This window comes from Oncorhynchus kisutch, linkage group LG18 (genome assembly GCF_002021735.2).
Source record: "Oncorhynchus kisutch isolate 150728-3 linkage group LG18, Okis_V2, whole genome shotgun sequence".
In the NCBI taxonomy this organism is placed as follows: domain Eukaryota; kingdom Metazoa; phylum Chordata; class Actinopteri; order Salmoniformes; family Salmonidae; genus Oncorhynchus; species Oncorhynchus kisutch.
Window position 1 is genome coordinate 30,652,966 of NC_034191.2, and position 11,814 is coordinate 30,664,779.

The 11,814-nt window shown below is 41.7% G+C and overlaps 1 protein-coding gene and 1 non-coding gene across 3 annotated transcripts; both read right to left on the reverse strand.

Moving 5' to 3' along the window:
* Positions 1-5,339: 5,339 nt before the first annotated feature.
* Positions 5,340-9,697, reverse strand: LOC109875597 (beta-crystallin A1-2-like). Of its 2 annotated transcripts, none has more exons than XM_031795786.1 (6): positions 9,545-9,697; positions 8,635-8,698; positions 8,296-8,414; positions 7,564-7,705; positions 6,953-7,095; positions 5,340-5,877 (listed from the first exon to the last, which is right to left on the reverse strand). In XM_031795786.1, exons 2-6 carry the CDS (start codon positions 8,671-8,673, stop codon positions 5,730-5,732), a joined length of 591 nt encoding a protein of 196 aa, XP_031651646.1. In that variant the 5' UTR covers positions 8,674-8,698; positions 9,545-9,697; the 3' UTR covers positions 5,340-5,729. The 2 variants fall into 2 exon arrangements, with proteins under 2 accessions (XP_031651646.1, XP_020323549.2); XM_020467960.2 differs by having other exon boundaries at positions 9,536-9,606.
* Positions 9,698-11,353: 1,656 nt separating this feature from the next.
* LOC116354894 (U7 small nuclear RNA) lies at positions 11,354-11,408 on the reverse strand. Its single transcript, XR_004204104.1, has one exon. It is a non-coding gene; the product is annotated as a U7 small nuclear RNA (small nuclear RNA).
* Positions 11,409-11,814: the final 406 nt, after the last annotated feature.

Here is an 11,814-nt window from a genome sequence, read left to right on the forward strand (position 1 = left end):
GAGTCAACTTTTTGGATGACTTGGGTCACATTATGCCTTGCGAAAGAGCCTCATACCAGTGGTCAAGCATGATGGTAGTGTGATGGTTTGGAGATGCTTTGCTGCCTCAGGACCTGGACGACTTGCCTTAATTGAAGTAACCATGATTTCTGCTCTGTATCAGAGAATTCTACAGGAGAATGTCAGGCCATCGAGGTTACCGAAGAACAGAGGAGGGTGTGTCACTATCACGCTGTGTGTGTACAGTGCTGTAAAAAGGTTTGACTCCTTTCCAAAATTCCTCCACAGAGATGTAATAGACCGATCAAAAACCACAAGAAGCATTTGGTTGCAGTCATTGCAGCTAAAGGTGGAACAACCAGCTATTAAGTTTAAGGGGGCAACTACTATTTCCAAAAGGGAATTGGGTGTTGCATAACTTAAATAAATAAGTATCCATTTTTGGGTTATTTGTAAACTCAGGTTCCCTTTATCTAATATTAGGTTTTGGTTGAAGATCTGATAACATGCAGTATTAAAAATATGAAAAAGTAGAGAAAATTAAAAAGGGGCCAAACCTTTTTACAGCACTGTACACACACAGCGTGATAGTGACACACCCTCCTCTGTTCTTCGGTAACCTTGGGGCCCATAACCTGACCTGAACCAAGCCCCGGGCAAAGCCCCCAGCTTTCACAGGTAAGATCTTTACATAATATAAGGAGTGAAGGAGATAGAGGTGGTCTGGGGTTACATGCAAATACACTAAGCCTGTTAGGCCTACTTCTTTTACCTTACAACCACAGGCTTTGAAGTGGTAGTGGACAGAGAGGTAGGAGAACAGGAAATTCATGTAACACTACTGTTATAAGCCCTTGTAGTGGTTTGTAGGTTTTTGGACATTCTGATTCCGAAACGTGTGAGTGTAAACCAGTTCTGGGTTCTTTCAAGCACTTTCTGGGTTCTTTCAAACACTCAACTTGATTTGAGCTTCAATTGATACATTTTCCAATGCTAGTAAAAATATAGCCATAATGCATAACAAAACACAGTTAGGCCTATTGTCCAATAGCCTCCCAGGGAGATTTTGTACATTAACTTCATAGCCCGGGTAGATAATTGACTAACTTTGATAATCATAAGAGGGCTCTGGCTTTCTACCAAACCCACTACAAGACTCACAAGACAAATGGGAACAGATTATCCAAACAAAATAATAAACATAGAAATTCCACAGAATTGGCCTCATCATACTACCAGCCCATATATAGTTCTCTGTCTGTTTGTATGAATGTCTGTAGCATTAGACCTACTTAGACCTATTGCGTTGCTCAACCAGCCCTGTTCTCATTCGCCAGTAAAGAAATGATTCATTCCAGAATCCAGACAAAAGCTACAAACACATAAAGCTGCTAGGCCTATGAATACAGGGTACCTTATCTGGCTTTTAGGAAAACAACCCTAATGTAGAGCTGGAGCAACCAGGCCTTCAGAAATGTCTGTACGTGAGGACACATATAGTGGGTATCATAAGTATTCACCCCTTTGGATTTTTTCCACATTGTGTTGCGTTACAAAGTGGTTTTGAAATGGATTTAATTGTGATTTTTTTTGTCATTGAGCTACACAACATACTCAATGTCAAAGTGAAAACAAATGTATACAAATTAATAAAAGTGAAATAAAACTATTGCTGTTTCATAAGTATTCACTCCCTTTCTTTAGGCAACCCTAAATGAGTTCAGAAGTAAAACATGGCTTACAAATCACATAATAAGCTCCATGGACTCACTCCGTGTGAAACAATAGGGGCTGACATTTGTTTTTAGGACTAACCTCTGTTCTGTCCCCCATACATACAACATCTGTAAGGTCCCTCAGTCAAGTATTACATTTATAGCACAGATCCAACAACAAAGCCCAGTGAGCTTTTCAAAATCGTAATAAAGAAGGTAGAAATTGGTAGATGGGTAACAATAACAAATCAGACATTGAATATCACTTTAAGCATGGTCAAGTTAATAATTATCCTGTGGATGATGTATTAAACTACCCAGACAAATCACAGATAGTCATCGTTCTGAACTGAGCTGTCGGACAGGAAGACAACTGCTCAAGGATGTCACCATGAGGCCATTGGTGATTTTAAAACAGCTACGGAGTTCAATGGCTGTGATGGGTGAAAACTGAGGATGGATCAACAACATTGTAGTAACTCCACAATGAGTTTGAGTTTATTTTAATTTTGAAATTACATTAATCAACATTTTAGTAAAAGTGTCGGTTTTAGCCGTCCGACTAATTTTCAACCTCAGTCCCTGGGCATGTTATTAAAAACAATTACAACAACAATACAGACAAACAATGAGCAGTGAGCACATGCAGAGCAACATAGGACAAGCAACACGTAGCACGCAGACAGAGCAATAGCACAAAAAGCAACAAAACTAAATACATAAAGGCAACAAAGTGTTTCCACACATCACAAGCTACAGACAACTGATAACATGGAAAGTGACAATACACAGCTAGGGATTATGTTCACAAGTCTGATTGTCCTTTAGCCATGTCTTTATATTTTATGTGAAGGTGTGATAGGTGACTCAAACATGAGTCACTGAGCCACTTTGTAAAATGGATCATTACAGTAGTGAGTTTTTGTACAGCTTGTCTGCTCTTTGCATGCACATACAGTGCATTCGGAAAGTATTCAGACCCCTTGACCTTTTCCACATTTTGTTACGTTACAGCCTTATTCTAAAATGGATTAAATACATTTTTCCCTCATCAATCTACACACAATACCCCATAACTACAAAGGGAAAACAGGTTCCGAATTTTTTGTAAATGTATTACAAATAAAAACAGATATCTCTTATTTACATAAGTATTCAGACCCTTTGCTATGAGACTTGAAATTGAGCTCATTTGCATCCTGTTTCCATTAATCATCCTTGAGATGTTTCTACAACTTGATTGGAGTCCACCTGTGGTAAATTCAATTGATTGGACATGATTTGGAAAGGCACACATCTATATATATGTATATATATATATATATATTCCTTAGACCTCATGGCTTGGGTTCTGCTCTGACATGCACTGTCAACTGTGAGACCTTTTATATAAAAGGTCTCACAGTTGACAGTGCATGTCAGAGCAGAACCCAAGCCATGAGGTCTAAGGAATTGTCTGTAGAACTCAGACCGGATTGTGTCGGGGCACAGATATGGGGAAGGGTAACAAAACATTTCAGCAGCATTGAAGGTCCCCAAGAACACAGTGGCCTCCATCATTCTTAATTGGAAGAAGTTTGTAACCACCAATACTCCTCCAAGAGCTGGCTGCCTGGCCAAACTGAGCAATCAGGGGAGAAGGGCCTTGCTCAGGGAGGTGACCAAGAACCCAATGGTCACTCTGTTCCTCTGTGGAGATGGGAGAACTTTCCAGAAGGACAACCATCTCTGCAGCACTCCACCAATCAGACCTTTATAGTAGAGTGGCCAGTCGGAAGCCACTCCTCAGTAAAAGGCACATGACAGAAACAAGATTCTCTGGTCTGATGAAACCAAGATTCAACTATTTGGCCTGAATGACAAGTGTTACGTCTGGAGGAAACCTGGCGCCATCCCTACGGTGAAGCATGGTAGTGGCAACATCATGCTGTGGGAATGTTTTTCAGTAGCAGGGACTGGGAGACAAGTCAGGATTGAGGGATAGATGAACGGAGCAAAGCACAGAGAGATCCTTGATGAAAACCTGCTCCAGAGCGCTCAGGACCTCAGACTGAGGCGAAGGTTCACCTTCCAACAATGACTCTAAGCATACAGCCAAGACAATGCAGGACTGGCTCCGGAACAAGTCTCTGAATGTCCTTGAATGGCCCAGCCAGAGCCCGGACTTGAACCCGATCGAACATCTCTGGAGAGACCTGAAAATAGCTGTGCAGCGACGCTCCCCATCCAACCTGACAGAGCTCGAGAGGATCTGCAGAGAAGAATGGGAGAAATCCCCAAATACAGGTGTGCCAAACTTGTAGCGTCAAACCCAAGAAGACTCTCTAGGCTGTATTCGCTGCCAAAGGTTTTTCAACAAAATACATAAAATTAACTGACATTATAGAGCCATTTCAACTAGGAGTTATAGCTACTTGCCTACCACTGTAGGCTTGTAAGGTTAGGCCTAGAAGTGGTGTAATGTTGTGGTGTAACTCCAGCCCAATTTGCAGTGGTGGAAAAAGTACCCAATTATCATACTTGATTAAAAGTAAAGATATCTTAATAGAAAATGACTCAAGTAAAAGTGAACATCGCCCAGTAAAATCCTACTTGTTAAAAAGTATTTGTTTTTTAATATACTTAAGTATCAAAAGTAAAAGAAAAAGCATAAATCATTTCTAATTCCTTATATTAAGCAAACCAGACGGCAGTGGTGTAAAGTACTTAAGTAAAATTACTTGAAAGTACTACTTAAAGTATTTTTGGGGGGTATCTGTACATTACTTTACTATTTATATTTTTGACTACTTTTACTTCACTACATTCCTAAACAAAATGATGTACTTTTTACTCCAAATCTTTCCCTGACACCCAAAAGTACTCATTATATTTTGAATGGTTAGCGGGACAGAAAAATTCACACACTTATGAAGAGAACATCCCTGGTCATCCCTACTGCCTCTGATCTTGCAGACTCACTAAACACATGCTTCATTTGTAAATGATGTCTGAGTGTTGGAGCGTGCCCCTGGCTATCCGTGAATTTAAAAAACAAGAAAATTATGCCACCTGGTTTGCTTTAAATAAGGAATTTGAAAAGATATATACTTTTACCTTTGATACTTAAGTATATTTTAGCAATTATGTTTACTTTTGATACTTAAATATATTTAAAACCAAATACTTTTAGACTTTTACTTAATGCTAAGCATTCAAAATGTAAAGAGTACTTTTGGGTGTCAGGGAAAATGTATGGAGTAGAAAGTACATTATTTTCTTTAGGAATGTAGTGGAGTAAACGTAAAAGTTGTAAGAAATATAAATAGTAAAGTACAGATACCCCAAAAAACGACGTATGTAGAACTTTAAAGTATTTTTTCTTAAGTACTTTACACCACTGCCAATTTGACCCCAGTTTATAGTGACCGGAAAACCTGATTCTGAACGTGAACCAGTAGATTATAGCCCTTTTATATGGTAGGCAGGTGCATATTGACATAATCAACTCTTCTAACCTCTATTATAGATAGTGAAGCCTTCATTACAAAGTAGTAGCCTACAGAGGAAAAGGCTGAGACTGCGAAGAAAAGATGCAAATGGAGAGTAGAGACAAAAGACAGTGAAAAGAGTAAAGACACTTGAGCAGGTTAATAGCACTCTTGTATCGCTGTTTATTTTTGTTGCTCATTCTGTCTTTATTGATCACTGTGGCTATGAATTCCCTGTGACAACACTGAAGAACAGCATCAAAGCCTGAGTCGTACCACCACACCACCCGAGACCCTTCTCTCCGCTTGCTGTGGGGCGTATCTTCTTCTCTTGTTTTTATTCTTTAAGCGATGGAAAAAAACAAAAGTGCTGTAAACATGTTTGTCGCTGTGGAGCACCAGAAGTGTCAGGAAGCGTTGGTCTTGGAGGTCTGACAGGACTACTGGCCAAGCTTGGAATGATAGGGTGGAGGAGGGATAAGAGGAGGAGGAGAAGGGAGAGGAGAGGAGGAAGGGTGAAAGAGGGAGAAGGCTGTGGAAGCTCTCACTGCTGGATGCGACGCAGAGACTGGACCTGGAAGGTCTGAGCGTGGGAGCCCCACTCCCTGTAGTGTTTGTACTCTCCGCCGTGACGGTCGCACTCCATGATGTACTGGTAGCCACGGTAACCGGGGAACTGGTAGCATACCCAGCTAATGAGGGAGAGGGAGAGAGGAAGGGTGAAGTGATAAAATACCAAGAAACAAGCCCTTACTCTGTAGAGCAAGGGTGGGCAAATGGCGGCCACTTTTGTACGGCCGCAGATTAAGTTCCACAAAAAAATCGAAGAAATACTGAAGGTGTAATTTCAAAACTGGTTGCAATTTCAGCAGTTTTTCTCTTGTAATGTCAGTCACTGACAGTCACTCAATTAGCACCTGTCAGCTAACATGTTTTTAGATTGGTAAGTTATTCTAGCTGCCAGCTATATAAAGTTGTCGTAATCATGGTCGAATTACCGACCGGTGGTCTCCCTTTGATCATCAGATATCATATTAAAAACGGCAAATTTTTCTCTCAGCCAATTGCCAATGGCAAAATGAGTAGAATTGCAGGAAATTAACTGAAAAATGTTTGTCTTCGCTGTCAAGAGGAGGCTGCTAAAATGTTTTGCTCGCAAGCTGGGGGGGGGGGGGGGGGGGGCAACAAAATTTCGCTAAGGGCTGGGTCTGACTAAAAGTGTGGGTATGGATGTGGGTATGCAAAACCCCCAGCCACTATAGTCCCTCATGATGGTGTTCCGATTTTGTTTGTGGCCCCCACCCCCATCAAGGTTGTTCATCCCTGTTCTAGAGTCTAGACACTTGTAGATCAGAAAGAGTTAGCCTCTACAGTGCATGTTAGTCCTCTGTATAATATCCAGGGACACCATATAATAGCTATTTCTTTCAAAATGTTCACCATAGTGTCCCTTTAACACATTTGGCAGAGGTCAGTAAGGTCACAGGACACTCATTTAGATAATTCATAATTTCAGGCCTGAAATTGTTTTTCGCTTAGTTCTGTTATGATCAATGACAGAAAGGATTATCCTCTCAAAGCTGATCTAGTTATTAAAATAGATTTTAATTATATAGTTATGAATTTTGTTCTTACTGCACATTACACCTTTTTAGCAGTTTGTCTCCTGACCACTAGACACAACTGATTCCTCTACTTCTGATTGTTATGAGCGTAGTCTTCTGTAGTGTGAAAAAGGAAGCCAGGGTTTCTACTCCTGCTACTTACGCTCCACTCTGGACCTGCATGGATCCGATCTCGTTGTTGCCCCAGCCCATGGCCTGCAGGGAGGGGTAGTCATCGTTCATCTCCCACTGCTTGCCAATGAAGTTCTCCCTTTCAAACACCACAATCTTGGACTCCTTATGGTTCTATGCAGTTCAGAGAGAGGAGTGGGAAATTTCATGTTACATTGACCTGTTTCTCTCAGAACTATTTACAAAATATATACTGTGTAGAATTATGAGGGAAAGTAGGAAATCTTTATAAAACAAGTGTTTTATTCACTTTGTTATTTAGTGCTTTCAATAACGCTGGTAGAGGCTACCAAGGATCTGTTAAATGTAATAATGTCAGTGTCAGTAACAGTGAGTAGAGCCAGACTCTGTCAGTGTCAGTCACAAGAGCCAGAGACATGGACTGAGACCAGAACCCTGGCTTCTGTGCCAATATCAGGCCTGTGTTCCATTATCTGTACTAGCATATTATGTGAATTAATCAATGTATTGGGCATTCTAAGCGGAATTCTTCAATGAATATTGGAACGTAGCCCACAGAAGAGAGTGTCTGTCTGGCCTGGTCCGGCAGGAACAGGAAGTAGGCTTGACTAGTACACTCACGGCAGAGCAGACTGGGCGGAAGGACATCAACCTCTCAATGTGGTAGGCGTTGCTGCCGCTCCAGGACTCCCAGCGAGGGTACTCTCCACGCTCCAACACAAACTGCTGCCCAGAGAAGCTGGAGTGCTCGTACCCAACCCAGCTACACATACAGAGAGAGAGATAGATAGATAGAGAGACAAAGAGTGACAGAGAGACATAGAGAGGATAGAGAGACAAATGGTACAGACAGACAGACAGACAGACAGACAGACAGACAGACAGACAGACAGACAGACAGACAGACAGACAGACAGACAGACAGACAGACAGACAGACAGACAGACAGAGACAGACAGACAGACAGACAGACAGACAGACAGACAGACAGACAGACAGACAGACAGACAGACAGACAGACAGACAGACAGACAGACAGACAGACAGACAGACAGACAGACAGACAGACAGACAGACAGACAGACAGACAGACAGACAGACAGACAGACAGACAGACAGACAGACAGACAGATGTTCATGTGGATAGATGCAAGGGTGGGGCAAGACTTTGTTTCTGTTTTCTTATTAAATTGTGTTTGTCCATGATACAGTATATGTCTATCAGTATCCCTTAGAAATGGTTGCCTGAGCAATAGTCCCCTGGCCCCTGAAAGATAACGTGTAACCTGTCAGGGAGATAAATATCCTTCAGTATGTAGATGTCTTTGTATTTTGGGGGGCTGGCTGACTTACGCTCCACACTCGACCTTCAGTGAGCGAATGTTGTCCGCGCCACACTCCATGATGTTCTGGCAGGAAGCAGTGAACTCCATACGCTTTCCCTGGAAGTTCTCCTGGTCGTAGACTGTGATCTAGAACAGAGGATATAGTGCATATTTGCAATTTTCCAAACCATTATTGATGTTTTTTCAAATGTGTTTTTAACACAACCAGTGTGTCTCTGCTAGAGAACGCACTGCTGTGTGCAAAGATTTCCTTTTTCCTACTCTTAAGACTTGTTATGAAAATGTGAAAGGTTGTGGAACGTAGTTCAATTGTTGTGGAAACATGGTATACACAACATTGACTCACCTTCCATGGTCCCATTGGGTTAGGAGTAGTCAGCGCCATGTTTGATATCTCAGTAGAAATTGACCTGCAGTGCAGAAAGCAGACAGTCATGCAGAGTCACATTTCTGTATGGTCTGACAGGGAGACCAGGGCTGACATGACTAAACCACCATGAGCCTCATCTCCAGTCAGCTCAAGCTCTTGCATCAGTCTGTGCCCAGCAGCTAATGCCCAAATATATTAATGTTATGCTCATGTGGTAGGGACTATAGACGATGCTAGAGACAAACCCAAACAAAGCAATGCCCTGTGCTTTTGCTGATGATAATACAATGCACATAAGGGTGAGGGAGGAGAGGCACACCACAAAAACAGCTCGCTAAAGCCAGAGCGTTGATAGAAAGTAGGACACAGATACCAACCGAGAAGTGCAAATACCATAGTATAATACTGAAACTCCTCTTCAATACATAGGTCTGGTATCTAGCGTTGGTATGTAATACCACAAACAAAGTAGTACAATGCAAAGCATCCATCCACATTTCTGAATGACATGTGATAATGATGTTGTGCTTTATTAGTTGCTATAAATTCTACATGGTGAACCATTGTATCATGTGCCTGTAAGTCATGCAATTGTTACACTCTGAGTGTGTAACGTAAACTATGCTGTTGATGGCGTCACAGCATACATACAGTAGCATTCTAGTGTGATGCATGATGTTGACAGTGATGACGATTGGTGTGTCCATTTAGAGCATGTGTGTGTTTCCTATGTGTTTGTGAGCGTATGACCCTTTCTATACATTCCCAAGACTCAGCAGAAAACAGTAAAGGAAAAAACAGGTCAATGGACAATGTAAATGGACAACAATACTGGCAAAAGGCTATAGGCTGAGCGGTCTAAAGATGGAGGGCTTACCTGACCTACCCCAAAAAATAGCTGTGTAGCGCTCACGGGGGGCTCCACAAAACGATGTCCTGACCCCTGAGTAAACGGGCCTATTTATACACAGTGGTGGTGAATGGAGCCCAGGCCTGCAGGACGGGCTAGGAGTCAGCACATTACTGGGCCCTCCATTGTTCCATACTGAGCCACAGGGCTTTAGGCTCTCTAAAGCCATGGTGTGTTGGTGTACTGGTCTGGACACAGGGCACCGTGCCCAGTGCCGATTAGCACAAGCCCCTGGACAACTGTTCGGACCCCATGATTATACAGACATAGACTACACCCAGTCCTGGCCCAGCCCTGCCCTGGTCATAGCCCAGCCCCTAACCCACGACATGCTTGCAGTAGTTAATGTATATGATGTTGAGGAAAAAGATAGGGAGACACGTCAGAAGGAGGATGTACCAAAAATCTAACCATTTAAAAATGTGTTTTGGTCAATATTGAACATACTGTTATTGTAATGCTGTGAACATAACCATCAGATTAAAATCATCCATCAATAAAAACACAAAAAATCTCAGCTATACCCTATCAGATGTTCTGAGGCACCTATGACTTACACTTACACTCTCATGATGAGTGATATTAAGTTTTATAATTAAAGAAAACAATGAAGTGAACCAAGAATTTCATACTCACTGACAGCGCTCTTCAGAAGCCCTTCCCAAATAAAAAAAATACTATAGTATACTATGGTATAAATACTACAGTATTCACTTTAGTGTTTTTGCTGACTTTCCTGCAGTATTTTTTTACCAGGTAAGTTGACTTTGAACACATCCTCATCTACAGAAACAACCTGGGGAAAATAAGTTACAGGGGAGAGGAGGGGGGATGAATGAGCCAATTGGAAGCTGGGGATGATTAGGTGGCCATGATGGTATGAGGGCCAGATTGGGAATTTAACCAGAACACCAGGGTTAACACCCCTACTCTTACAATAAGTGCCATGGGATCTTTAGTGACCACAGAGAGTCAGGACACCCGTTTCACGTCCCATTCGAAAGAAAGCACCCTACACAGGGCAATGCCAATCATTGCCCTGGGGCATTGGAATTTTTATTTTATTTTTTGACCAGAAGAAAGACTGTCTCCTACTCGCCCTCCAACATCTCTTCCAGCAACATCTGGTCACCCATCCAGGATCAACGCTGTTTCGCTTGAGAGGCAAGCCAAAAGTCGGATGCAGGATGGTATGCTGCTGGCTCCATTCACTGTTGTGAGGACAGACGCTGGGAGATGAGAAGCAAGTACAGGGAGTGAACATTTAATGAATAACGGACATGAAACGAATCAAGGACAGCGTCTGGACAAGGGAAACATAACAAAAATAATGCTGACACGGGGATGAAACTGAGGAACAGACAGACATAGGGAAGGCAATCAAAACCATTCGCCAGAGAGGGGGAGTGGGAGCAGGCGTGACAGTAGACAGTAGTAGAGTACATGTGAGTCCAATGTAGTGCTAATGCGCATAATGATGGTGACAGGTGTGTGTAATGAAGGGCAACCTGGCGCCCTCGAGCGCCAGAGAGGGGGAGCGGGAGCAGGTGTGACAACTGTAGTGTTTTTGCTAACAAAACAGTACAGTGAATACTGTAGTAAAAAAAATTGTAGTATATACTACAGTAATTAATGTAGTGTTTTTGAAGATTGTAGTATACTGTAGTATTTACTGTAGTGTTTTTGATGACTGTAGTATACTATGGTATTTACTTTAGTATTTTTGCAGACATTACTGTAGTATTTACTGTAGTGTTTTTGTTTTATTATCTTTAACATGGAAGTGCAGGCTTTCTCCTTGAGGAAACCTACTGGAGAAATACTAAAAGAGAAAATGTTCCTTAACTCTCAACCACAATTTCATCCTTTGCCAAACACCTTCAAATTAAATCAAAATGCATTCAGGTGAGAATTTGTGGGTGGGGGTAATTGTTAATAAATTATCCTAACCCTAAACATAACCCTTTAACCTAACTCCTAAACTTAATCCTAACCTTAACCCTATCCCCTAGCCTAGCTAACGTTAGCAGCTAGCTAATGTTAGCCACCTAGCTAGAATTCTTAACATATCACACGTTTTGCGAATTCGTAACATATTGTATGCTTTGCGTATTCATCACATATAATATGAATTGTAATTCGTAACATATCATATGAAATGGGTGATGGACGTCCACAAATTAATACATACCATACGAAACATAACTAAATACTAAATGTAATGTCTTGGATTGACGTACAGAATA